The sequence below is a fragment of the Mobula hypostoma genome, chromosome X1 (genome assembly GCF_963921235.1).
Source record: "Mobula hypostoma chromosome X1, sMobHyp1.1, whole genome shotgun sequence".
NCBI classification, from domain to species: Eukaryota; Metazoa; Chordata; class Chondrichthyes; order Myliobatiformes; family Myliobatidae; genus Mobula; species Mobula hypostoma.
Genome location: NC_086128.1, coordinates 9,490,526 through 9,517,562, shown reverse-complemented (window position 1 = coordinate 9,517,562; position 27,037 = coordinate 9,490,526). Strand labels below are relative to the sequence as shown.

The 27,037-nt window shown below is 41.6% G+C and overlaps 1 protein-coding gene across 7 annotated transcripts in view; it reads right to left on the bottom strand.

Annotated features, from left to right (window-relative positions):
* Nucleotides 1-27,037, bottom strand: part of map3k3 (mitogen-activated protein kinase kinase kinase 3) — a 188,224-nt gene that overhangs the window by 76,740 nt on the left and 84,447 nt on the right. For all 7 annotated transcript variants that reach the window (XM_063037293.1, XM_063037291.1, XM_063037290.1 and 4 more), the window contains one exon: nt 5,624-5,772. In XM_063037293.1, coding sequence (XP_062893363.1) covers nt 5,624-5,772 — 149 coding nt within the window. The remainder of the gene's footprint in view (nt 1-5,623; nt 5,773-27,037) is intronic.

The following is a 27,037-nucleotide window of genomic DNA, read 5'->3' as shown; positions in this document are numbered from 1 at the left end:
AACAATCTCTTTCCTCAGATGGAATGCAACAAAGATTCACTGGTTCCTGGGATAGCAGGTTTGCAAGAAGAGAGATTGAATAGACTAGCCTTGTATTCTCTAGGGCTTAAGAGAGTGAGATGAGTCCTCATTGAGAGTTTTAAAGTTCTTAAAGGATCTGAAGAGTGTATATAAAGAGGAGTCTCAAACTGGGGTCACTGCCTCAGGGAAAAAAAAAGGTCGATCTTTTAGGATCGGCATGAATGAAATTTCTTCAGAGGGTGCTGAATCTTTACAATTCTCTATCAGAGGATTGTGGTAGCTCAGTCATAGAATTCTTTTGAAAACAAATTTCTGGAATTAAGGAATATGGAAGTATGTAGTGCAGGAAAATGGTGCTGAGGTAGGTAAACCTTTATCTTAGATGACACAGCAGGATCAAAGGACCAGCTGACCGACTCTTATACTCTGTTACTCCTTTTAACCAAGGGCCAGTATATCTTTCCTACAATACCCTGCATGTGATCTAACCAGGGTTGTGTGTACACAAGACATGACCTCTATGCATGTATATTCCATCCTTTAGTTATAAAGGCTAGCCTTACATTTTTTGGTTATTATGTTATTACATGTTATGATATTTTAATAATCTTCATACATGAACCATTAAGTCTCCCTAGACACGTCTGTTAACAATTCAGTTCTGAAGTCTAGGCTTTGAGCAGAAACTTGCAACTTCATTTTTCATTTTTGCTTACACTGAAGTTTACATGGCATAGTCGGTCTATTCACATTCTGGGATGCAATCTACCTCCCCTGAAAATATCAATATGAAGCTACCACTTATTATCATTTACAATATTAGGATTATCTTTCTTTTCTTAATAAGATTTTACACTAATCTTGATAATTATTTGTAAGCATCTTTGTATATTCCAATTTTTGGTTTTCCTTTGCTGAATTCTAAAATGTTTCCCATCTCTAGGCCCACTATTATTTCTGGCAACTTTATCAGCCTCTTCCTTTGATATAATACCACATTTAATTTCACTATCACCCATGGATAAACCACTTTTCCTGTTGGACTTTTGTGCCTTAGAGGAATATATACAGGAGTCCCCCGCTTTTCGAACGTTCGCTTTACGAAACCTCGCTGTTACGAAAGACCTACATTAGTTACCTGTTTTTGCTAACAGAAGGTGTTTTCACTGTTACAAAAAAAGGCAGCGCACGATAAAAGGCAGCGTGCGCCCCAAGCAGCCAAGCTTCTACCCCGGAACTGCATTAAACACTTAAACTGCTTAAACACGTGCCTGTGAGCAGCCGTTTGCAAGATGAGTTCTAAGGTATCGGAAAAGCCTAAAAGAGCTCGTAAGGGTGTTAGACTTAGCGTAAAACTAGACATAATTAAGCGTTTCGATCGTGGTGAACAAAGTAAGGACAAAGTGAGTTTGGCTTGTAGAAGCTGACGAAGATGATGTTGAAGAGGTTTTGGCATCCCATGACCAAGAACTGATAGATGAAGAGCTGATGCAATTGGAAGAGGAAAAGATAACAATCGAAACCGAATGCAATAGCGAACGGACCAAAAATGAAGTCATCCAGGAACTGAACGTGAAGCAACTGCGTGAGATTTTCGCTGCAATTGACAACAATGATTGCAGAAAAGTACAACTTTAATTTTGAAAGGGTACGTAGATTTAGGGCAAATTTGCAGGATGGTTTGAGTGCTTACAAAGAACTGTATGATTGAAAAAAATGCGCGAAGCTAAGCAGTCAAGCATACTGTCGTTTTCAAGCCTTCCACATCAGCCACAGCAGACGACGAACCTCGACTTTCGACATCGAGGCAGGCAGACATAAAGATGACCTGCCTGCCCTGATGGAAACAGACGACGATGAGATGACACCTGTGTCCCACCACCCCAACCTCTGGGCTGCGGACCAATAAATTGCCACAGAGAATGCAGCAGTAGCCGGGACGCACCCAACACATCTTTAAGAAAAAAGCCGAGATAAACAAGCTAATTAATTAGGTGCCGCCCAGCACGTAAATGTTGGCCCAGATCAGAGGCGACACAATCAGCAATCGCCTCTGATCTGGGCCAACATTCACGTGTCAGGCTGCACCTAATTAATTAGCTTGTTTATTTCGGCTTTTTTCTTAAAGACGTGCTGGGTACGTCCTGGCTACCGCTGTACTGCTGCATGCTTCGTGGATCGGTATCAGTCGCTGCCTGGAGGTTGGAGACCACTGCACCACCCCAACCTCTGACGACTCAGCTTAACACACCATCATCAGTGTGCTCGGCGCTGTCTTCTCGATTCTGGTAAGTGAAACTACACTGTACATACATTATTTCTACTTTATATAGGCTGTGTATTTTTATGTGTTATTTGGTATGATTTGGCAGCTTCATAGCTTAAAGGTTACTGGAGAGAGTGTTTCTGCCAAGAGCACTTACGCCATGTTTCTGCCGAGAGTGCTTCCGCCGAGACCGCTTGTGTGAGATTTTTGCTACGGAGAACAGTGTGGCAATGATTGTAGAAAAGTATTTCTACTTTATATACTACTCCAACTACTGCACAGAGTCTTGCCATCTTCAGAAGTTTTCTGATGACTCTGCCATAGTTGGATGCATCAGCAAGGGAGATGAGGCTGAGTACAGGGCTACGGTAGGAAACTTTGTCACATGGTGTGAGCAGAATTATCTGCAGCTTAATGTGAAAAAGACTAAGGAGCTGGTGGTAGACCTGAGGAGGGCTAAGGCACCGGTGACCCCTGTTTCCATCCAGGGGGTCAATGCGGACATGGTGGAGGATTACAAATACCTGGGGATACGAATTGACAATAAACTGGACTGGTCAAAGAACACTGAGGCTGTCTACAAGAAGGGTCAGAGCCATCTCTATTTCCTGAGGAGAATGAGGTCCTTTAACATCTGCCGGACGATGCTGAGGATGTTCTACGAGTCTGTGGTGGCCAGTGCTATCACGTTTGCTGTTGTGTGCTGGGGCAGCAGGCTGAGGGTAGCAGACACCAACAGAATCAACAAACTCATTCGTAAGGCCAGTGATGTTGTGGGGATGGAACTGGACTCTCTCACGGTGGTGTCTGAAAAGAGGATGCTGTCCAAGTTGCATGCCATCTTGGTCAATGTCTCCCATCCACTACATAACGTACTGGGTGGGCACAGGAGTACATTCAGCCAGAGACTCTTTCCACCAAGATGCAACACAGAGCGTCATAGGAAGTCATTCCTGCCTGTGGCCGTCAAACTTTACAACTCCTCCCTTGGAGGGTCAGACACCCTGAGCCGATAGGCTGGTCCTGGACTTATTTCCTGGCATAATTTACATATTACTATTTAATTATTTAACAAAAACCAATTTCCCTTGGGATCAATAAAGTATGACTACTATGACTATATAGGCTGTGTATTTATCATATCATTCCTGCTTTTACTACATGTTACTGTTATTTTAGGTTTTGTGTGTTATTTGGCATGATTTGGTAGGTTATTTTTGGGTCTGCGAACGCTCACAAATTTTTCCCAAATAAATAAATGGTAATTGCTTCTTCACTTTATGACATTCCGGCTTATGAACGGTTTCATAGGAACGCTCTACCTTCGGATGGCGGGGGAAACCTGTACACTTTTTAAACAAATCATGAATACTTCTTCAGATAGTAGCCAGTACTTGTGTACCCTCATACCTTTCATTGTATTTTCCCAATCTGCAACAGCCAACTCACCCTCCCACCTTTATAATATCCTTTAAGTCCTGGTCTTAAATGAAAGACAGAGATACTACTTTCAAATTCAATGTAAAAGGCTACATTATGAACACATTTCCCTAAAGATTTAAGGATAGGGCAGAATACAGATTTTACAAAATCATTATTTGGTTCTAAGCATTACAATTTGAGGATAGATAGGTGAACCAGGAGAGGGGTTTGAGGGTAAATGGTGAGAAATTATTTTCACTAGTTGGGAAATTCTAAACAAAGGGGTAAAATCTAAAAATGAAGTAACAGGACTTTTTACAGTACAGTTAGAAAAGATTTCTACACAGGATGTTGGAAATTTGCAACTCTCAAGTGATATTAATCACTTACTAACTTTAATGGATATGGGTAAAGTAAGTATATAGATTTAAGTAGTTTTTAATAAACTACTACTACTCCCATGTCGTTTTGGCTTTAGCTTGTTACAAATCAGACAATAGTGGTTCAGCATCCACTATAAATCTCTTATGATTTCATTTCAGTTAGCCCTACGAGTTACTGCTTAATGAAGAATGAGCACATGGAGGTTAAATGAAGTAATTACACTTTAGCAGTAATATACTATGCTCTGTAAACTGAGTGCCTGGGGAAGGAGCCTTTCCTATTTTGAACCAGACACCAGTGAGAGTCAGTAGATTTGGCAGAGAAGATGAAGTCATCTCTTCTGCAAGTATAAATCCAGTCTTTTGACTTGCTAGCTGATAATGTTCACTAACACTCTGCTTGTAAAACTCAAGTGGAACTTTCCCCCCACCCCTCCCTGACACACACACCCTTTTCTCCCTAACACAGGAAGTGCTGAATATTTTCTCAGTTTTAAAAGGAAACAGCCTTCACAAGGATAAATTAGCTATCCCCAGACACAACAAGTGGGCTGATAAATCATAATCATCTAACACTGGAGAAATTAAATTGTAATTCACTAAAATGGAAACTTTAATGTCTTAAAAAAACAAAAAATCCTTTTATGATATATTGTGCTTGTTTCATTTTAATTATTATTCTGAAATAATCTGTTATTCTAGCAAGGAGACATTCCTTTAGAGGAAGGATAGATATGAAAACAGTCAGCATATTCCCAAGAACAAAGACAGGCATTTGATGTTGATGCTCATCATGTTTGCAGAACAATAACCGATTGGTATTTTCTTGGACAATTCACTATTTTGATAAACCTTTCCCTTTTGGAATATTTGGAATACAAGTTTGGAATTACAGGAGGTACCAATGTCAACACTACAGAAGAATCTGAAGTAAAGATTGAGGCAGAAAACATGTGCAGATTTTAAAAACATCCAGTAACTGCAGAAAGACTGAATGGTTTGCAGGGAAGAGGGGATTAACATTCCTGATGAGGTTTTAACTAGGAGAGGTACAGCCGGAGCTCAGGAAGAAAAGAGAAAAATAAAATCACAATACAATACTTATTTTAGCAATAATTAAAAAAGAAAAGCAAGAAAGGTTCTAACAGGAAGAGACCATGCAGTTTCTACTGAATATTTATTTTTAATCCTTTTTTGATGCTAGTTACACCACTCCCAATGGTATTCTAGTTTAAGATATTCTAATATAGCAAAGATTGAAATCAAATCAACATTCACAACACGCTGGAGGAACTCAGCAGGTCGGGCAGCATCTGTGGAAACGATCAGTCAACGTTTCGGGCCGGAACCCTTCGTCAGGACTAAAGAGGGAAGGGGCAGAGGCCCTATATGACTGGACTATATGAGAGGCCCTATTAACTGGAAATCAAATCTCCAGTTTTTGTCTTGAGTGACCTTGCTGAACAATTAACAAGTCTTAAATTGTATCTTACTCTATCGATATAGCAGGATTACAGATCAAAGTACTCACCTTGCTGGTCTCAAGACTGTCAGGGTCAAACTGAACCTGCTTTGCAGCAAGTTCCCTTCCTGTGTCTACATCGTAACAGAGATATACACGTCCAAATGCTCCCTGACCGAGCAGTTTCCCTCTTCTCCAGTTGGTAGGTGCACTTGGGGCTGTAATTGAACAAGTAAAACATTAGGCTCTGTTGAAAAATTAAGTTAATTACAGAGAAGCAATTAAGATATCTGGAGTGTAATTCTGAACTGGAGCAGGGTTCCCATTGCAGAGCACTCATATTTGAATTAAGTTGACTCTGAAAATGACTTATTATTGTAAGACCTTAAGACATAGGAACAGAATTGGGCCATTCAGCCCAGAGTCTGCTCCTCCATTTCATCATGGCTGATCCATTTCCTTCTCATCCCCATTTTCCCGTCTTCTCTCCATAACCTTTTCTGCCCTGACTTATCAAGAATCTATCAACTTGCCCCTTAAATACACTCAATGACGTGTCCTCCACAACCACCTATGGCAACAAATTCCACAGATTCACTACCCTCTGGCTAATGAAATTCCTCCTCATCTCCATCTTAAATGGTCATCCCTCTATTCTGAGGCTGTGCCCTCTAGTTCTCGATTTCCCGTTGTAGGAAACGTGCTTCCCACATTTACTCCATCAAGGCCTTTCAACATTCGATAGGTTACAATAAGATCTCCTCTCATTCTTCTCAATTCCATGAGTACAGGCCCAGGGCCATCAAATGCTCCTCATATGATAAGCCTTTCATTCCCAGAATAATTTTCGTAAACCTCCTTTGATTTCTATCCAATGACAAAACATCTTTTCTTAGATAAGGGGCCCAAAACTGCTCTCAATACTCCAAGTGAAGCCTCACCAGTGCTTTATAAAGCCTCAGCATTATATCCTCGCTTTTTTATTCTAGACCTCTTGAAATGAATGCTAACATTGCATTTACCTTTCTCATCACAAATTCAACCTGCAAATGAACCTTTAGGGAATCCTGCACAAAGACTCCCAAATGCCCCTGCACCTCAGTTTTTTTTTCATTTTCTCTCCATTTGGAAAATAGTCTACCCTTTCATTTCTTCTACCAAACTGCATTACTATATACTTCCAGACACTGTATTCATCTGCCATCTCTTTACCCATTCTTCTCATCTGTCTAAGTTCTTCTGTAGCCTCTCTACTTCCTCAACACTACTTGCCCCTCCACTATCTTCGTATCATCTGCAAACTTGATCACAAAGCCATCAATTCCATCATCCAAATCACTGACATATAACGTTAAAAGCAGTCCCAACACTGACCCCCACAGAATGCCACGTCACTGGCTGCCAATCAGAAAAGGTTCCTTTTATTCTTGGTCTTTGCCTCCTGCCAATCAGCCAATGCTCTATCCATGCTAGTATCTTTCCTGTAATACCATGGGCTCTTAACTTGCTTAGCAGCCTCATGTGCAGCACCTTGTCAAAGACCTTCTGAAAATCCAAGTACACAGCATTCACCTATTCTCCCTCATCTGTCCTGCTTGTTATTTCCTCAGATACTTCCAACAGAATTGTCAGGCAAGATTTTCCCTTAAGGAAACCATGCTGTGTTCAACTCCATCAACTTCCCAACCACAAAAGTCAGGCTAACTGGCCTATATTAAGCAGTCCTGAAGAAGGGTCTCAGCCTGAAATGTCAACTGTTTACTCTTTCCACAGATGCTGCTTGACCTGCTGAGTTCCTCTAGCATTTTGTGTGTATTGCTTTGGATTTCCAGCATCTGCAGATTTGCTCTTGTTTATAATTTCCTTTCTTCTGCTTCCCTCCCTTCTTGAAGAATGGAATGGCATTTGCAATTTTCCAGTCATCGAGAACCATGCCATAATTGAGTGATTCTTTAAAGATCAAGGAGGGAGGAGAAGATGGCGGTGCGACGCAGCACGTGCGGCCGTTCCAAATGAATATCGTATGTGTAACTAGGGGGCCGTGCTTCAATCCTGATTTGATGGGGACAGCCGTGAAAGTGCAGAGGAACATCTGGAGCAACTTCTGAAATGCCTGCTTCGCTGCCGCTGCTACTGTGCGATCGAGAATCTGTGGAGACTTAGGCCCCAAATCCTCGGCTTTGCGTATCGCCTGTTGCTGGGGCAGGGGTCAAAACGCTCGGCAGAGATGGTGCTTGGTGCTCGGTGTTGAATAGGTGATCGGAGGCTCGGAGTTTTTCAGATGGACTTGGAGTCGGACTGTAGTCAGATGCTTCTGGGATGCTGCATCGGCAAGTTGGCAGCGCTGGGGGTTTACTGTCTGAGTGAGATGATGGGACTTTGAGAGACTCTGAGACTTTTACTGTGCCATGATCTGTTCTTATCAAATTATGGTATTGCTTTGCACTGTTCTAACTATATGTTATAATATGTGGTTTTTGTTAGTTTTTAAGTTGGTATGTCATGTGTGGAAAAAACATTTTTATCATTTCTTAATGCATGCGTTACTAAATGATAATAAAGGGAGACAGCGTGTCCTCATAATCATAATAATAATGCCTCCACAATCTCTTCAGCTTCCACTTTCAGAACCCTGGGATGTTCAGCATCGGGCCCAGATGACTTATCTACCTTCAGACCTTTCAGCTTCCCAAGCATCTTCTCCTTAGTAATAATGATTACACGTACTTCTGCCCCCCGACACACTCAAACTTCCATCATACTACTGGTGTCTTCCATGGTGAAGACTGATGCAAAATACTTATTCAGTTCACCTATTTCCTTGTCCCCCATTACTGCCTCTCTAACATCACTTCCAATGGTCCAATATCTGCTTCTTGCTTCTTTTACTCTTTATATATCTGAAACACTTTTGGTATCCTCTGATATTACTGGCTAACTTACATCCTATTTCATCTTTTCCCTCCTTATGGTTTTTAAGTTGCTTTCTGTTGGTTTTTAAAATCTTCCTAATCCTCTAACTTTCCACCAGTTTTTGCTCTATTATATGTCCTCTCTTTTGCTTTTATGTTGGTTTTAACTTCCCTTGTCAGCCATAGTTGTGTCATCCTCCCTTTAGAATACTACTACTTTGGGATGTATCTGTCCTTCACCTTCTGAATTACTCCCAGAAATTCCAGCCATTGCTACTCTGCCATCATCCCTGCTAAGTGTTCCCTTCCAATCAACTCTGGTCAGCTCCTCTCTTAAGCCTCTATTTCCCTGTACTGTACTGTAATACTGAATACATTTGACTTTAGCTTCTCCCTCTCAAACTGCAGGGTGAATTCTATCATATTGTGAGCATCAAGGGTTCCTTTAGCTTAAACTCCCTAATCAAATCCGATTCATTACACATCACCCAGTCCAGAATAGCTGATCCCTTAGTGGGCTCAACCACAAGCTGCTCTAAAAAACCATCTCATAGACATTCTACAAATTCTTTGCCTAGGGATCCAAAATCAGCACCAACCTGTTTTTCCCAATCTACTTGCATATTGAGATCTTCCTTGACTATCGTAATATTGCCCTTTTGACATGCATTATGACATAGTTCAGTATTTGATGCACAGAATATAGTTTTGGCAATGTGGAAGGAAAATGGTAACAGCAGTAGGTAGCCACTTAGTCCCTCAGGCATATTCCACCGTTCAGAGAAATCACAGCTGCTTGGTGACCCAATTCTATATTCTTGACACTTCTTTGGTTAACAAAAGCTTATTTATTTATAATAAAATCAGCATGAATTATCATTTGGGGAAATTCCAAATTCAATTTCATTCTTGAAATGTGTAGTTCTCCTGTTTACCAAAAGTTTAAACTTCCCTAGTGTTGAGTGAAGAACAGTTGTTTCAGCTCTGTTCATTAAAAAAAATTACTTCAGTAAGTTAGAACCACCAGAAGTATTAGAGCATCCTTAGAAACATTTTGTCATTTGTATCATTTTGCGAGGGTTGCTCCCAATTGACTGATCTCACCACTGTTGCCTCTGTGTGAAAGGACCTATTCAGTACCACCTACCTGATCTTTCTGCAAAGCCTCAAAATTATTTCCCCCTGTAAGTAATTTTAAAGATTGATTTCATGTGAGTTTGTGGAGGACAAGCATCTTCATGCTTAGCAGTTTGTTAAAGTTTATAATTAAGACAAATAATTTTCTAAGTGCCAGTCATAAACAATTCTACATTCAGCGCATCTGCCAGATTCTAATTGTGTGATTTCTGCCGGTTTCATGAGTGGGATAATGCATTTAAAATCAAACTGGAATAGCAGCTAGGATTCTTGTTAAATTCTTATTCTCACTATATTTGCATAAATTATGGCCAGATACAAACTTTTGTAAAAACAATGGTACCTTAAGTATCTCAGGGCGGATTTATAGGAGTGGCTGATGAATCTGAACTAAATGGCTAAATCAAAACAAAAATAACACCCAGCAAACTGGAAATGGTTAAGTGCAGCAACCCGAGTGAATTAGTACCAAAACTGCTTTTAAAACCTTAGTCAGCTGATCACTCCAAACAGAAGTCGAAGTAGGGAAATATCCAACTTTTTAAAAGTTATCACTGTATGTTCCTTCAGAAAAATTTAAAGCACCATTCAGCATTCATCTAATCCATACTGTTCATTAGTTAATAATCTCAGTGAGATCTGAAGTTCTCTCAACACACATCAAAGTTGCTGACGAAGGATCTCGGCCCGAAACGTCGGACTGTACCTCTTCCTAGAGATGCTGCCTGGCCTGCTGCATTCACCAGCAACTTTGATGTGTGTTGCTTGAATTTCCAGCATCTGCAGATTTCTTCGTGTTTCTGAAGTTCTCTAATTTTTCTTCATGGCTGTTATCTGTTTTACTTGTAATCTATTTATTTGGTCCCATCTCCAAGGCACCAAACAGAGCTTAAATGCATCAACAATACTGCTTCAATCACCAACTGAACTGGTTGAGGATTGAAGGACACATTTACTACATTGTATCTGTCGAAGATAGTGAATGATGCAACACCATGGAAAACTCCCCTGTACTTTGCCCTCACCAACATGACTGCTGCAGATATATCTATTCATGACAGCACTGGCTGGAGTAATCAGTGCACAATCTTAGTGGAGACCAAGTCATTCCTTCACACTGAGGGTACTCACATTGAGTAACACAATCCCCACACAAAGTGGCATTTATATTGAACAGCAAACACGAGGAAATCTGCAGATACTGGAATTTCAAGCAACACACATCAAAGTTGCTGGTGAACGCAGCAGGCCAGGCAGCATCTCTAGGAAGAGGTACAGTCGACATTTTGGGCCGAGACCCTTGGCCCGAAATGTCAACTGTACCTCTTCCTAGAGATGCTGCCTGGCCTGCTGCGTTCACCAGCAACTTTTATGTGTGTTGTTTATATTGAACAGATTTGGCAGCTCAAAACCTGGCTTCTACGATGGCATGTGGACTAACAGGAGCAGCAAGTTGTCTGGAATTACATCACATCACAGTCTGGAATTTTGTGGTCACCAGCACCAAGTACGAAAGTCATAGTCATACTTTATTGATCCCGGGGGAAATTGGTTTTCGTTAGTTACACCATAAATAAATAAATAGTAATAAAACTATAAATAGTTAAATAGTAATATGTAAGTTATGCCAGTAAATTATGAAATAAGTCCAGGACCAGCCTATTGGCTCAGGGTGTCTGACCCTCCAAGGGAGGAGTTGTAAAGTTTGATGGCCACAGGCAGGAATGACTTCCTATGACGCTCTGTGCTGCATCTCAGTGGAATGAGTCTCTGGCTGAATGTACTCCTGTGCCCACCCAGTACATTATGTAGTGGATGGGAGACATTGTCCAAGATGGCATGCAACTTGGACAGCATCCTCTTTTCAGACACCACCGTCAGAGAGTCCAGTTCCATCCCCACAACATCACTGGCCTTACAAATGAGTTTGTTGATTCTGTTGGTGGCTGCTACCCTCAGCCTGCTGCCCCAGCACACAACAGCAAACGTGATAGCACTGGCCACCACAGACTCGTAGAACATCCTCAGCATCGTCCGGCAGATGTTAAAGGACCTCATTCTCCTCAGGAAATAGAGATGGCTCTGACCCTTCTTGTAGACAGCCTCAGTGTTCTTTGACCAGTCCAGTTTATTGTCAATTCGTATCCCCAGGTATTTGTAATCCTCCACCATGTCCGCATTGACCCCCTGGATGGAAACAGGGGTCACCGGTGCCTTAGCCCTCCTCAGGTCTACCACCAGCTCCTTAGTCTTTTTCACATTAAGCTGCAGATAATTCTGCTCACACCATGTTCCATCCCTACAACATCACTGGCCTTACAAATGAAGAGACAGGTATAGTGGGAGCAGCCATCTTGTAAATGGCCAATGTGTTAGGTCAAAGTATGAGCTTTGGCAAGCAATTAGCTTCAGTGAGGAGGCTGAGAAATGACCAAGTAGGTGTTTCTTTTATCTCTCAGTAGAAGGGACAGAGATAAAGGATATTGAAGCTAGTGTGGTGATATCCTGAAGGAGAAGCATACGGGAATCAGAGACATTTCCAATTTCTAAGGGCTACACCGACAGGATACAAACAGCTACAGCTCCTGTCACTCCACACAGTACAGCTGGAGCTGTGCAGTGTTCACTGGATTCACTCTGCAGCATCAAAAAGGCTGAAACTATGGTAGACACTACATTTAATGAGTTGGTCACACCATGAGTAGAGAAGGGAGCTGGGCAAGCTCCAGGGAGGACAGCAAGTGCTAGTGTGTAATGCAGAAGTCCGCTGTGATCATTCCCCTCTCAAACAGGTGTACTCTCTCAGAAAAGCATCAACAGCAGCCATGCTCATGCATCACAGTTGTCTCTGATGAACATCGAGGGAGGGAGAACAACACGCACAAAATGCCAGAGGAACTCAGCAGGCTAGGCTGCATCTATGGACAAAAGTAAACAACTGACATTTCAGGCTCTGACCCTTCTTCAGGATTTCCAGCATCTGCTGATTTTCTCATGTTTGTGGAGGGAGAGAGAAGTCCAGGCAAGCAGTAAGGATAGGAGATTTGATAGTGAGGGATTAGAGAGCACTTCTGTGGCTGAAAGAGAAGCTCTCTAATGGTATGTTGCCTTCCTTGTACTAGGATTTGGATGTGTCTTGATTAGGTCCAGAACATTCTGAAGACAGGGGGAGAACAGCTAGAGTACACATTGGTAGAAAGAGGGATGAGGTCTTGCTGTTTCAAAAGTTAGGCAGAAAGTTAAAAAGCAGGATCTTTAGGGTCATAATCTCAGAATTATTTCCCATTTTATGTACTAGTGAGGGTAGAAATGAGAGGACAGGATGGATGTATGTGTAGCTGAAGGGCTGGAGCAGGAGGGAGGGCTTTAGGTACTTGGATCATTAGGATTGCTTGTTGAGCAGGTGGGCCACATACAAAAAAGGAAGAGGCATCAAAACTGGAAGGGGACCAATATCCTTGCAGGGAAGTTTGCTCATACTCCACGAGCAGGTTTAAACTAATTTGTTAGAGGATTGGGAAACAAAATATCAGTGGGGAGAAAATTGGAAAGGACAAATCAAGCCAATGGGCAGAATGTAGAGTTAAATAGACATTTTTCTGACCGAAAATATGCAACACGTCGTGTTTCAGGGATCAGTACTGTGACCCTGGGGGTTTCTAATTATACATTCAGTGGTCACTATTAGGTACACCTGCTTGTTAATGTAAATATCTAATCAGCCAATCATGTGGCAGCAGCTCAATGCAGACATGGTCATGAGGTTCAGTTGTTGTTCAGACCAAACATCACAATGGTAGAGAAATGAGAACATAGTAACTTTCACTGTGAATGACAGTTGCTGTCAGACAGGGTGGTTTGAGTACTTCGGAAACAGATGATCTCCTGGGACTTTCATGCAGTCTCTAGAGTTTACCGAGAATGGTATGAAATAAAAAAAAAAATAAAATCCACTGAATGACAGTGGAGAATGGCTAGACTGGTTCAAGCTGACAGCAAATCATAACCACACAATACAACAGTGCAAAAGAGCATCTCTGAATGCACATGTTGAATCTTGAAGTGATGGGCTACAGCAGAAGACCACAAACATACTCAGTGACCACTTTATTAGGTACAGGAGGTACCTAATAACGTGACTGAGAATGCCAGTGGGTCTGATTAACAGGTTTACAGATGACATGAAAATTCTAAGGATGTCTAAGGATACAGCAGAACATACATCAGCTGGGAATTTGAGTGAGACAATGGCAAATGAAATTTAATCCAGACAAATGTGATAATGCACTTTGAAAAGTTAAATTCAAATAGACTGTACCCAGTAAATGTCAGGGATTACAGAAGTACTGATGTAAAGAGAATGTGGGGTGCAAGTCCATAGCTCCCTGAAAGAAGCAACACAGGTATTAGGGCAGTGAAGCACTGAGTATAAGAACTGAGGTGTCATGTTGCCCTGTACCAAACATTGGTTAGACCACACATGGAGTCCTGTGTACAGTTCTGGGCGCCCCATTACAGGAAGAACATGGCAGCAATAGAGTGTGCAAAAGAGATTCACCAGGATATTGCTGAAATGGAGGGCTGTAATTATAAGGTAAAATTGGAAAGTGATTTATTCTCACTGGGAGGATAAGGTAAGAGGCCAAGGGCTGACCTCTGAAGTTTATAAAGTTTGAGGATCATATGGATAGAAATCGATAATCACAACTTTTCTCAGGGCAGAGCAGTTTAAGCTAGATGGCATAGCTCTAAAGTGAAAGGGAAGACATTTAAAGGAGATGCGAGGTGTAGACTTTTCCCCACATAGAAGGTAGTAGTTATCTGGAACAAGTTGCCGGAAGAGGTGACTACAATTACAATGTTTAAACAGCATCCAGGCAGGTACTTAGATGAGAAAGGATATGAACCTAATGCAGGCAAATTGGGTTAGTGTAGATAAACAACACAGAATGATGGACAAGAAGAGTGAAAGGGCTCACTTCTGTGCTGTACAATTTTATAAGGTTATGGGAGGGCAGGCAGAATCAATTGTATTTATTTTAATGCAAGGAGCCTCATATGGATCATCATTTGGAATTATGATGTTATTATAATCCCGGAAACATGGTTGATGAAAGGGTAGGACTGGCTACTTCGTGTGCTGCGGGGTATAGAAGGTTCAGACATGACAGAGGGGAATGCCAAAAGAGGAGGCGGAAATTGCATATCTGATTGGAGAAAACCTAACAGCAGTATTTTGAGAGGATATCTTGGAGGGATCATGCAATGAGGCTATAGGTAGAATTTAAGAATAAGATGGGCAATTACTTTCTTGTTATTATTCTATAGGCCTCACAATTTTAATGGAAATTAGAGGAACAGATATGCAAGCAAATCACAAAGGTGGAAGAGCAACAGCGATATAATAGTTGGGGTAGGGGGTTTAACTCTCAGTATTGACTGGGAGTGCCTAGTGCAGGGGTTCCCAATCTTTTTTATGCCATGGACCCCTACCACTAAGTGAGGGGTCTGTGAGCCCCAAGTTGGGAACTCCTGCACTAGTGCAAAGGGTTTAGAAAGGGTGGAATTTATTAAGGTGTCCAACAATTTTTTGAGGAAATATGTATATATGATTTTGTGTTTCCTGTTGTCTGTCAGATGGTCAGTAAGACATCAATCACCCTTTTCTTCCTAATCTCTACCCATATCGCCTCACTTGAGGAACCTCCTTGAACATGTTTCTTCAATACTCAAGTGTCCCATTCCCTGACTAACAGAGCAATGCCACCTTCTCTTTTGCATCCTCCTCTGTCCCGTTTGAAAATTCTCTGAAGCAGGCTACTGAGTTTCCAGTCCTACTCATCTTTCAACTATGTCTGTGATAACAATAATATCATTGTGTTAACTAAAAGCTTTGAATTTGTCTACCTTGCTATTTAGACCTCTTCCATTAAAATAGACCCAATTTAATACTGTATTCCTCTGTGAATTTACCCTCGCGCTCTGCCTACTACCCATCTCCCCTTAAGGTGACTGTACCATTATATGGTATACCATCATACCACCATTGTATCTACTTTGAAAGTCAATACCCTGCCAGTTTTAACCTTCCCCAACAGTATTAATAAATTTCCCCACTTGGATTTTGGTCCTATCCCAGTTTTGGGCAACCCATCCCTTTTGTATAGCTCCCATCTTTCACAGAAATGGGAATCAGATTTGTACAACATTGCTATGGGAAGCAAAGGAAAAGAATGCTAGGGTTCTGGCCAAGATTTTCATATTTCCACTGCCAACAAGTGAAGATCCACAAACCTAGGCACATCTTCCTCTCCTGCACCATTTAGTTGATCCATCCTTCTATTCATATTAGTTCACGCATCAGAAACAAACCAGAGATTATAACCTTGGAGGTCCAACTACTTAAACAGCTACACAGCTCTCTTAACTCATGTTGCCTGACCTAATCTCTGAGCACTTGCACAAGAAACAAAAGTCAGCAGGTCAGGCAGCATCTATGAAAATGAATAAACAGTTGATGTTTTGGGCTGAGACCCTTCTTCAGGACTGGAAAGGAAGGGATAAAATGCCAGAATAAAAAGATAGGGGGAGGGGAAGGAGGACAAGCTAGAAGGTGATAGGTGAAGCCAGGTGGATGGGAAGGGGGGGGTGGGGGGTGAAGCAAGAAGCTAGGAAGTGATAGGTAGAAAAGGTAAAGGACTAGAGAAAGAATCTGATAGGAGAGGAGAGTTGACCATGGGGAAAAATGGAAGAAGGGGCACCATGGGAACAGTGATGAGAAGAGTTAAGAGGCTAGAGTAGGGAATTGAAGAGGGAAGGTGGAGGAAAAAAAATTACCAGGAGAAATTGATGTTCATGCCATCAGGTTGGAGGCCACTTAGACTGAATACAAGGTGTTGCTCCTCCAACCTTTGAGTGGCCTCATCATGGCAGAAGAGAAGGCCATGGACCAACATGTGGGAACAGGAATGGGGATAAGAATTAAAATGGTTGGCCACTGGGAAATTTCACTTTTTGCAGATGGAATAGAGGTGCTTGAAAGAGCAGCCCCCCAATTTACATAAGGTCTCACCAATGTAGAGGAGGGCCATATCAGGTACGCCGGATGCAATTGATGACCCCACCAGATTTGCAAATGAAGTGTTGCCTCACCTGGAAGATCTGTTTGGGGCCCTGAATGGAGGACAATGGGTAGATGCAGCTTTTCTGTCCTTTAGAGAGATATGTGCTAGGAGGGAGATTAGTGGGGAGGGGGCAAATGGACAAGGGAATCAAGAAGTGAGCAATCCCTGCAGAGGCTTTGGGGGGGGGGGAGGGGAAGAAATTAGTAGGCTTATAAAAGGTGTCGGTAGGCAGTTTTTCTCCAGAGATGGAGACATTGAGAAAGGGGAGGGAGGTGTCAGAAATGGACCGTGAATACAAGGGCAGAGTGGAAGCAAAGTTGATGAAACTGTCTGCCACTGTCTTTTATAAACCTACCAAATCCCACAGCTATCTTGACAATACGTCTTCCCACCCTATCCCCTGTAAAAATGCTATTCCCTTTTCTCAGTTCCTTCATCTCTATCACATCTGTTCCTAGGATGTGGCTTTCCTTTCCAGGACATCAGAGATGTCTTCTTCAAAGAACAGGACTTCCCTTCCTCCACTATTGCTGCTGCCGTCACCTGCATCTCACCCATTTACTGGATATCCACACTCACCCCATCTTCCCGCCACCTTAACAGGAATAGAGTTCCCCTTGTCCTCCATGTAACATGCTGTAAGGTTTCACTGCTAAGGCTAATGTAATGGCTTCTATGTAATGTTTCACTGCTAATGTAATGGTTTCTCTGTAGCAGCAATGTTTGGGTTATGACTAGAGATAACAGGACTTTGGAATGTATGTTAACCAATGGGAGAAATGCTGTTCTTTCTTGAGAGTCTGGAAGAGAGATTTTAGCGGTTCTTTCGTCAGGGAGCGACAGAGAGAGAGGATGTGAATGGAGAGAGTTGGAAGACCACCGAACGGAGTGGACTGAGGAGCAAGGGTCCGAGGACCGGCTAGGCTTGGAGGTCAACAGGAACAAATGAATGGACAGTGAGCTCCAATGATGTGCAATAGACTTTTTCCTTAAAATGGGCCCTTTTACTTTTTATTTTTACTAACCCGCTATCCAGATTAAGATTTATAAAGTTCAATCATTTAATTGCATATGGTGTACTGTCTGATATTTTGCGGTGCGGATTTGTAACCAGGCAACACATCACACAGCATCCACACAAACGGAACTTCTCGGTTTGGCTGGGCCAGGAGTTGTTTTCCCCTAGACGAGCACATGCTGGCTGAGCCTGAGGGTTACATCCACATCCAACACTTCATTCTCCACAACTTCCACCACCTTCAAAGGGATCCTACCACAAAACACATCTTTACCTCCAACCACTCTCTGCTTTCCAGAACTACTTCAGTGGCAGCAAGGCAATGGTTGATAGGTACTTGAGTGACAGGAGCATTGTAAATAATCTAATTCAAAGAACCTCAGCATTCATCTCCTTGTTACTTTCTTCTTATGCACAGAAATCTGACTCATTAGAAGATCCATCAGATTGTGACTGCAAGTATGTCTTACACCAGAGGCCATGTGGAGCTGAGTCCAAGCTGGAGTTGGTGTTGCTGCCCAGTGCTCGACTGCAGATTTCAGCAACATTCATGGAATCCGGTCTTGGACTATATTTTTTTGTATGACTGTATTTTACTGATATCTTGTAGATTTACTGCTATCTTATCTTATATGTGCTTTGTGCTGTGTGACTGTGGTACTCTGTTTTGCACCTTGGCTCCAGAGTAACACTGTTTTGTTTGGCTGTATTCATGTATGGTTGAATGACAATTACACTTGAATTATTTGAATTATGATTTGCAAATAGGTGACTTTTAATGTAGAGTAGATTTAACTGGAAGGGACAGAAGAGGGAGGAAATAGGAGCAGGGGTATGTCACTCAGCTCCTCAAATCTGCATTGCCATTCAACATGGTCATGCTGATCAGCCCCTGACCAGTTCTCCTTCACCCTCAATTTCCAGTAATTTACCTACTTCCTCTTTAAATATTCCCAATGATCTAATACCACAACCCACCAGCAGAGATTCATCACCCTCTACGGAAAAAGTTCCTCCACAGCACCACTTCCTGATGTTGTAGCTCCCCTTTTTCAGATCCTCCCATGAACGGTGACATCTTGATATCTGTACCTCAGGAAGAAGGACACCTCAATTGCTCTGTACTTCATTCATCTGAAATCTGTTTCTAAATGGACAACATTCTGCCTTATGATTCCCCTTACCCAAGTGTGATTCACTTTTGCACACTAAACTCCATTTGCTTGTTAACTCAAACTATTTATAACCTGTTGCAACATCCAAACATCAGTCTGGGAAGCATGATTTTCTCTTTCCTGATTGGGTTACTGGACAAATGGATACTAGCTTGAGCCTTTCCATTAACCTTCTGCTGGTCTGTAGGGGTCACTAAATCACCAAATAGGGAAAATCACATCAATTTTCAGGAGCTTTTCAAAAGTTGGCAAATTGTGAACACAAGATTAAGGCTGACATTTTGTTGCCAGATATAACATGGTCTGAAATCTGTCCCACTAGTTCTCAGGGAAGCATCACTCAGTTCCAGTCACCACCCCAGCTTAAATCTGATAAAATGTGAAATTGAAGAACTCACCTAACTTACCTGATCTCATCCTTCCTGAATACCAAATCTAGTATTGTGCCTATCATTACAGCAACTAGCAATTTAAAAAAATGTGCCCTGCCTCACTCACTCTTCCTTCCCTAAATGGGTGTAGTCTGTATCCTAGAATGCTGAGGAAATAGCAGAAGCACTGACCAGAATCTTTCAGACATCATTAGATACAGCAGCCGTGCCAGAAACTAGGAGCTTGCCAATGTACACTACACCACTGTTTAAAAAGGGAGAAAAGGATAAACCATGTAATTAAATATATCAGCCATCTGTACATAGGCAGGAAGGTTCCAGAAACAATGTAGAATAAATTTAATTTGTATTTGATAGTTAATAACCAGCTTTGATTTAACAGTGCAAGAAAAAATGAGCAGAAATCTAGATACAAGAATCTGCAGATGTTGGGAATCTGAAGCAATGTAAATGAGCTGGAGAAACTCAGTGAGTCAGGCAGCATCTATGGAGGGAAATGAACTGCTGACATTTCAGGTAGAAACCCTTCAATGCTCCTAATGAAGGGTCTCAACCAGAAAGGTTGAATGATAATTTCCTTCAGTAGATGCTGCCTGACCCACTGAGTTCCTCCAGCTCCTTTGTGTGCTGCTGTTTAAGCAGGAATCTAATTTCTTTTCCTTCATTCATAACTTTTGAGCAAATGGAGACCGTATATGAATGCAACTGTCAGACAAAGACTGATAGGTGGCAAATAACGTATGCATTACAAAACAATTTCCAACTAAATAGCACCCAGTAACATATCCATGATGTTCAATAGCATTACCAATGCCTAGACGCTAAAGTCATTCGGGGGTGGAGTGGTCATCACTGATCAGAAACTTAACTGGCTTCTCCCATAAATACAATGGCTAAAAGAGGAGATTAATTCCTTCATTTCAGGAATCTACACCTACCAAGGCATGAATGTTATTCTTTCTTACACAAGGGGTCTATATCTTCATACAGTATTCTCTACGATCTCCAAACCCTTTATAATTGCAGGAAAACTTCCTTATATACTCTTATAACCATAAGATTATAGGAGCAGAGCAAGGCCATTTGGCTGAGAGAGTCTGCTTTGCCATTTCATCACGGCTGATCCATTTCGCTCTCTTGCCTTCTCCCCGTATCCCTTCGTGACCTGATTGAACAAGAACCTATCAACCACTGCCTTAAATATACATAAAGACTTGGCCTCCACAGCTGCATGTGGCAAAGAATTCTACAGATTCACCACACTCTGGCAAAAAAAAAATCCTCATCTCCTTTCTAAAAGGATGCCCCTCTATTCTGAGGCTGTGTCCTCTGGTCTTGGACTCTCCCACCATAGGAAACATCCTCTTCACATCCACTCTATCAAGGCCTTTCACCATTCAGGAGGTTTCAATGAGGTTACCCCTCATTCTTCTGAATTCTAGTGAATACAGGTCCAGACCCATCAGACTCTCTTCAGATGACAAATCATTCAATCCTGGAATCATTTTTGTGAACCTCCTTTGAACCCTCTCCAGTTTCACCATATCCTTTCTAAGATAAGGCACTCAAACCTGCTCACAATATTCCAAGTGAGGCTTCACCAGTGCTTAATAAAGCCTTAACATTAAATCCTTTTATATTCTTGTCCTATTGAAATGAATGCTAACATTACATTTGCCTTCCTCACCACAGACTCAACCTGCAAAATTAACCTTTAGGGAATTCTGCACAAGGACTCCCAAGTTCCTTTGTTGCTGTTTTTTTCTCTCCATTTAGAAAATAGTCAATCCTTTCATTTCTTCTGCCAAAGTGCATAACCATACACTTCCCAACATTGCCGTTCCACCTGCCATTTCTTTGCCCATTCTCCTAATGTGTCTAAGTCTTTTAGTAGCTTCTCTATTTCCTCAAAACAACCTGTCCCTCCATCCTCGTATTGTCTACAAACTTTCCAACAAAGCCATCAATTCCATCATCCAAATCATTGACATACAAGTAAAAAGAATTGGTCCCAACCACATGTGGTACCTTCTCAAAGGTCTTTTGAAAATCCAAGAACACAATATCAAACAATTTTCCTGTCTATCCTATTTGTTACTTCTTCAAAGAACTCCAATACCACCTCATTTTCATTCTAAATGGACATCCCTTTATTCTAAGGCTATCCCCTCTGGTCTTAGAAACACCCCTCCCCACCATAGTGTATATCCTCTCCACATCCACTCTATCCAGGCCTTTCAACATTTGATAGGTTTCAATGAGATTCCCTCTCATTTTTCTGAATTCTGTGAATACAGGCCTAGAGACATCAAATGCTCTTCATATGATAAGCCTTTTAATCCCGGATTCCTTTTTGTGAACCTCCTTTGAACCCTCTCCAATGTCAGTACATCCCTTCTTAGATAATGGGCCTAAAGCTGCTCACAACATTCCAAGTGAGGCCATATCAGCGCATTATAAAGCCTCAACATTACCTTCCTCACCACCAACTCAACCTGCAAAATTAACCTTTAAGAATCCTCCCAAGTCTCGTTGCATCTTAGATTTTTGAATTTTCTCTCCAGTTAGAAAATAGTCTATGTTTTTATTTCTTCTACCAAAGTGCATGACCATATACTTCCTGACACTTCCTGACACCATCTGACACTTCTTTGTTCATTCTAACCTGTCTCAATCCTTCTGTAGCCTCTTTGCTTCTGCAACACTAGCTGTCCCTCCATCTATCTTTGTATCATCTGCAAACCTGGTCACAAAGCCATCAATTCCATCATCCAAATCATTGACATATAATGTAAAAAGCAGTCCCAACAGACCCCCGTGGAACCTTTATTATAAAGGTCACCTTCACAAAGAAAGATTAGTAGGCCAAATGGCTCATTCAGTCTGTCGTAACGATCACAGCTAATCTGATTTTGGGCTCAAGTGACTTTCTTGCCTAATCCCAATAATTTTTGATTCCTCAGATTGCATAAAAGTTATCTACTTCAGTTTTAAATATATCTGATGACTCAGCCTCCACAGAATCATAATGTTCAAATATTTCTACTCAACCTTAAGTTGCCCAGTACATACTCTGTACTTTCTAGTTCTAGATCATCATCAAGCGCCCTCAAAAAATCTATCCTGCTGATCTGCACAGAAATTCGTATTTCAGTAATAGTATTTCTTATCATCCTGAACTCAAATGAGGTTAAGTACTCAAATAATTCCACTATGCTTTGCCCCAGGAATCACCCTCGTGTTCTGTTCTGTCTCCAATGTAAATATATCGTGTTAAAGGAGACCAATGCACAACTTCCTTAGTTACTCCATTCCTCTTAATTCCATCCGTTGCTGCTTCATGTCGACGAGGATACCCAGATCTTTTGCCTACAAAAACATACTCGTCTCTCTATATTGAACCAACATCTTTCCTTCTAAGCGGATAAAATCACTTTCACCCACTTTTTTGCTACAACTGCCATACAAATTTTTGCAGTCGATTAATACATTCTTTCCACCTTGCTTTACTATGAAGACATGGGAATCATGGCCCCAACACTGATCCTCGTTGTATCCTGCAAGTTACAGAAAGCCAAGCTGAAAGTCACCCATTTATCACGACTGCTTTCTGTTTGTTAATTCTTTACTAATATGTGAGCTTCAACCCCGTGAAGTCTTCCCTTGTGAAATAACCTTCAACCTTTCTTGAACCAATCGGCACAGTCCTAATCACTAGTTTAGAAACACTGACCATGTTGATCGCTTTACACTAAAATGGACCTTGGTGTTTGAATTGTGTTCTTTCTTGTAAAAATTGTGTATGATTTGTTTAAGTTACAGTTTTTTCTTGTGAATGCTGCTTATGTGATGCTACTGCAAGTTTTTCATCGTACCAGTATCAGTGCATACATGGACTTGTGCAGATAACAATAAACTCAACTTTGACATTTCACTTTAAACCTCACTGTAGCACCTTATCAAATGTTTTTTTTGAAATCCAAATACGTTACATTTTCTGGTTCTCCTATATCCACCTGTTGGTAACATTAAATACTACATATAGCGTTGGTCTTCTCAGTTAAGGAATAGTATACTGCACTTGCCTTGGAAATAATGCAGAACAGTGCCTTCTCATATTAGAAAGGGACAGCAGCACAGAACCAGCTCCTTCAGTGCACCAGCTCTGTACCAACCATTGCCACTCATTTTTATTAATCTGACATTAATCCCATTTTTTATTTTCATCGACCCCCCCCCACCCTCGCAGCTGCTACTACTCACTTGGCTGGATTGATTGCCAAACCAAGTCAGCAGCATTCCGACTGCTTACTGGTTGATGAATGGGGTCCTTTGCCATATTACTGAGCATCTATGAAGAACCAGGCAGCCATTTCCTATTGATTTCCTTCTTGCCAGTCTCATCCAGCAGGAAAAATGCAGAATGGGCTGTCATTGTGGACATCAGGCATGCTAGGAGCCACACTCACATCCCCATCTACATCAACAGAGCTGTAGTGGAGCGTGTATCAAGCTTCAAATTCCTTGGTGTCCACATTTCCGAGGATCTCACCTGGTCCCTGAACTCCTCCATCCTGATGAAAAAGGCGCAACAGCACCTTTATTTCCTGTGGAGCATCAAGAGAGCTCACCTCTGTCCCAGGATACTGGTGGACTTTTACCGCTGTACCATTGAGAGCACACTCACCAAATGTATCTCAGTGTGGTATGGCAATTGTCCCGTATCGGACCGCAAAGCACTCCAGCGTGTGGTGAAAACTGCCCAGCGGATTATCGGCACCCAATTGCCCACCATTGAGAACATCTACCATAAATGCTGCCTGGGCAGGGCGAAAAGCATTATCAGGGATGCATCTCACCCTAACCATGGACTTTTTACTCTCCTCCCGTCCGGTAGGCGCTACGCCTCTGCTCCCGCACCAGCAGGCACAGGAAGAGCTTCTTCCCTGAGGCTGTGACCCTGCTGAACCTCACATCACAGCGCTAAGCGGTATTGCACCCATATTGTACTGTCTCAGTACTTTTAGGTTGTAGCACTTACTTTTTATTCGCAGTTATTTTGTAAATAACACTATTTTTTGCCTTTCTGGTCAGATGCTAATTGCATTTCATTGGCTTTGTATCTGTACTCCGCACAATGACAATAAAATTGAATCTAGTATAACCTAAATCTAATCTTCTCCAAGCAACAGTTCTGATGAGAATTCCAGTGAAAGATTTTTTCCTTCTTTTTTAAAATGTTTACCCTGAATGAACCCCACACAAGAGATGAAAGTTACTCTCTGAAAGTGACCTGTCACAAGAGTGTTGAAAGGGTTGGACAGAGTAGATATGGAAAGGTTGTTTCCCTTGGTGGGTGAGTCCAGGACAAGAGGCCATAGTCTTAGAATTAGAGGATACCCATTTAAAACAGAGATGAGGAGAAATTTTTTTAGCCAGAGGGTCGTGGATTTCTGGAATTCATTGCTACATACAGTTGTGGAGGCCCGATCATTGAGGGTGTTTAAGGAGGAGACTGACAGGTGTCTAATTAGTCAGGGTATCAAGGGATATGAGGAAAAAGCCAGAAATTGGAACTAGATGGGTGAATAGTTTAGCTCATGGGGGAGCTGCGGAGCAGACTTGATGGGCTGAATGGCCTACTTCTGCTCCTTTGTCTTGTGATCTTGCGAAGAGCAGAGACAACTTATCACTTCATGATAGACATTAGTCATGGAATCTCCTGGATATCAATTACACAATATTCCACCATAAGACAACTGGATTGACTACATAAATGGTCAAGTGGGAACATTTCTTGAGGAGGCAGTGTCATTGGAGAAGGGATTACAGCATTACAACTTGACAAAGTCATGCCAGGAATATCCCCAAACTTAGTAGATTGCAGTTCATCCACTGGCAGGCTGATTTTAGATACAATCGTTCAGTATTCATCCTTCGTGTATTATAAATCAACTTAATTCCAGATAGAACTTGACCTTCTGAAAGGTACTTGTACTTGTATGGCATGAATGTATATCAGTTTTCAACACCACTCCAGTTGGACATTTGTGATTATATTCTGGTAGGTAACTGGTAATCAGAGTTGAAAGATGCATACAAATGTTACACCTTGTATTCATTTACAGTTATCTTCTGTGATATACAGTGGATTCCAGTTAACTGGAACCATACATTTTGGCCCATTTAAGCAGCTGCCCCAATTAGCTGAATTTTCATGGAAATGGCTAAAACGGTATTAAAAAAACTACCATTTAACTAAGTAACAAATTATATATTTAAATGAGATACAGAACAAATTAGAACAGTACTATTACTAATATCCGTCGTATCCGATGATGACAAGAAACCTGTGCGGAAGAGTTTTTAAAGTGGAAAAGTCATTGCACTGGGGCAGTGCCAGGTCCAGTTGGACGAGTAAATGTCACAACTGGCGTCGTCCCTGCTTGCAGTGGATGAACATAACTACTTCTCTGCCTTGTTATGCCCTTCACTCTGCACGAGCGTTGGAGAACCACCTTCCTGGCCTTTGGAATTCACTGTAGTTTGCATCCGCCGGAGCTGTCTTTGCAAGCTAGGGCAGTCATGTCCCTATCTCAGCGGGGTATGAGACGCGCTGGCACTCACCTGGTGTAGACCGCCTGTTGAAGCAGTGTACTAGGATGTGGCCACTGTTGCATTGAAACAGCCACTTAGAGCCACAGGTGAGTCCAATGAGGACTGAAGTAACTTTTCAAGATTGTTGTTGATGCCTTCAAATTTTTTGTGGTTCCTAACTTGAAGTAGTGAAATAGTTTCGTTTTCACTCCCGACCATTTCTGGCATCTTCAAGCCTAAATGCCTGAAACCACTATGAGCACATCAGTTCTGAATTGTCTTACCGCTCATTTCTCTGTAACTAGTGGGGGAAAAAAAACTGCTTTTTGAACACAAACACACACAACTGATGCTATTCAAATGTTGTTCGCTCCAAGCACGGTGTAGTGTCTAACAGCTACACAACGTGCATACAACTGACACTAGTTAGAAACTGTTTGGCAAAAGTCTCCTGCCCCAATTAGGCAGGATAGTGTCCCAAATACACAAAGGGAATCCCTGTATTTTCTTGATACATTTTTGTTCTTTAAGAGTTGTCCCAATTAAGCGGCTGCCCCAATTAACCCAATTGACTGGAATCCATTGTACTTTGAGTGTAGCAGAAATACATTTATTGCATTTACATTATTAAGACATATAGGCTCAGAAGTTCCATCTGTTCACCAGTTTTTCCCTGGAGTAAAGGCCAATAATTTAATCAGGTTTCAGAAATGAGTCATGTACAAGCTCCAATTTTAACTCAATGGAGCAGAGCAGAAAACCATTAATGCTACAACACATTTCACCTGGTTTGACATATGAACAGTGTACACAAGGGGGAAAAGATAATCAACGTTAGTCTCAATATAGACTGGGGTGGAAAAAGAAAAGAAACAAGGTATTAAAATTACATCACTATTGTGATGTACATTTTGCCAGTATGATTGAACACTGAATTCCACTGGCACTTTAGCAAGGTTACAGAATACACATTACGGTCATAACAGTAAGCAAAAGAGTTGCCAAGCAACATATCTGGTTCATTATGAATATTTGAGGCCGAGAGAGAGAGTGTGTGTGTGTGTGTGTGTTGGACTACAAAGGAATCAGGCTTCCTGTTTCTACTTCCTAAAGACTGAGGCTACGTCT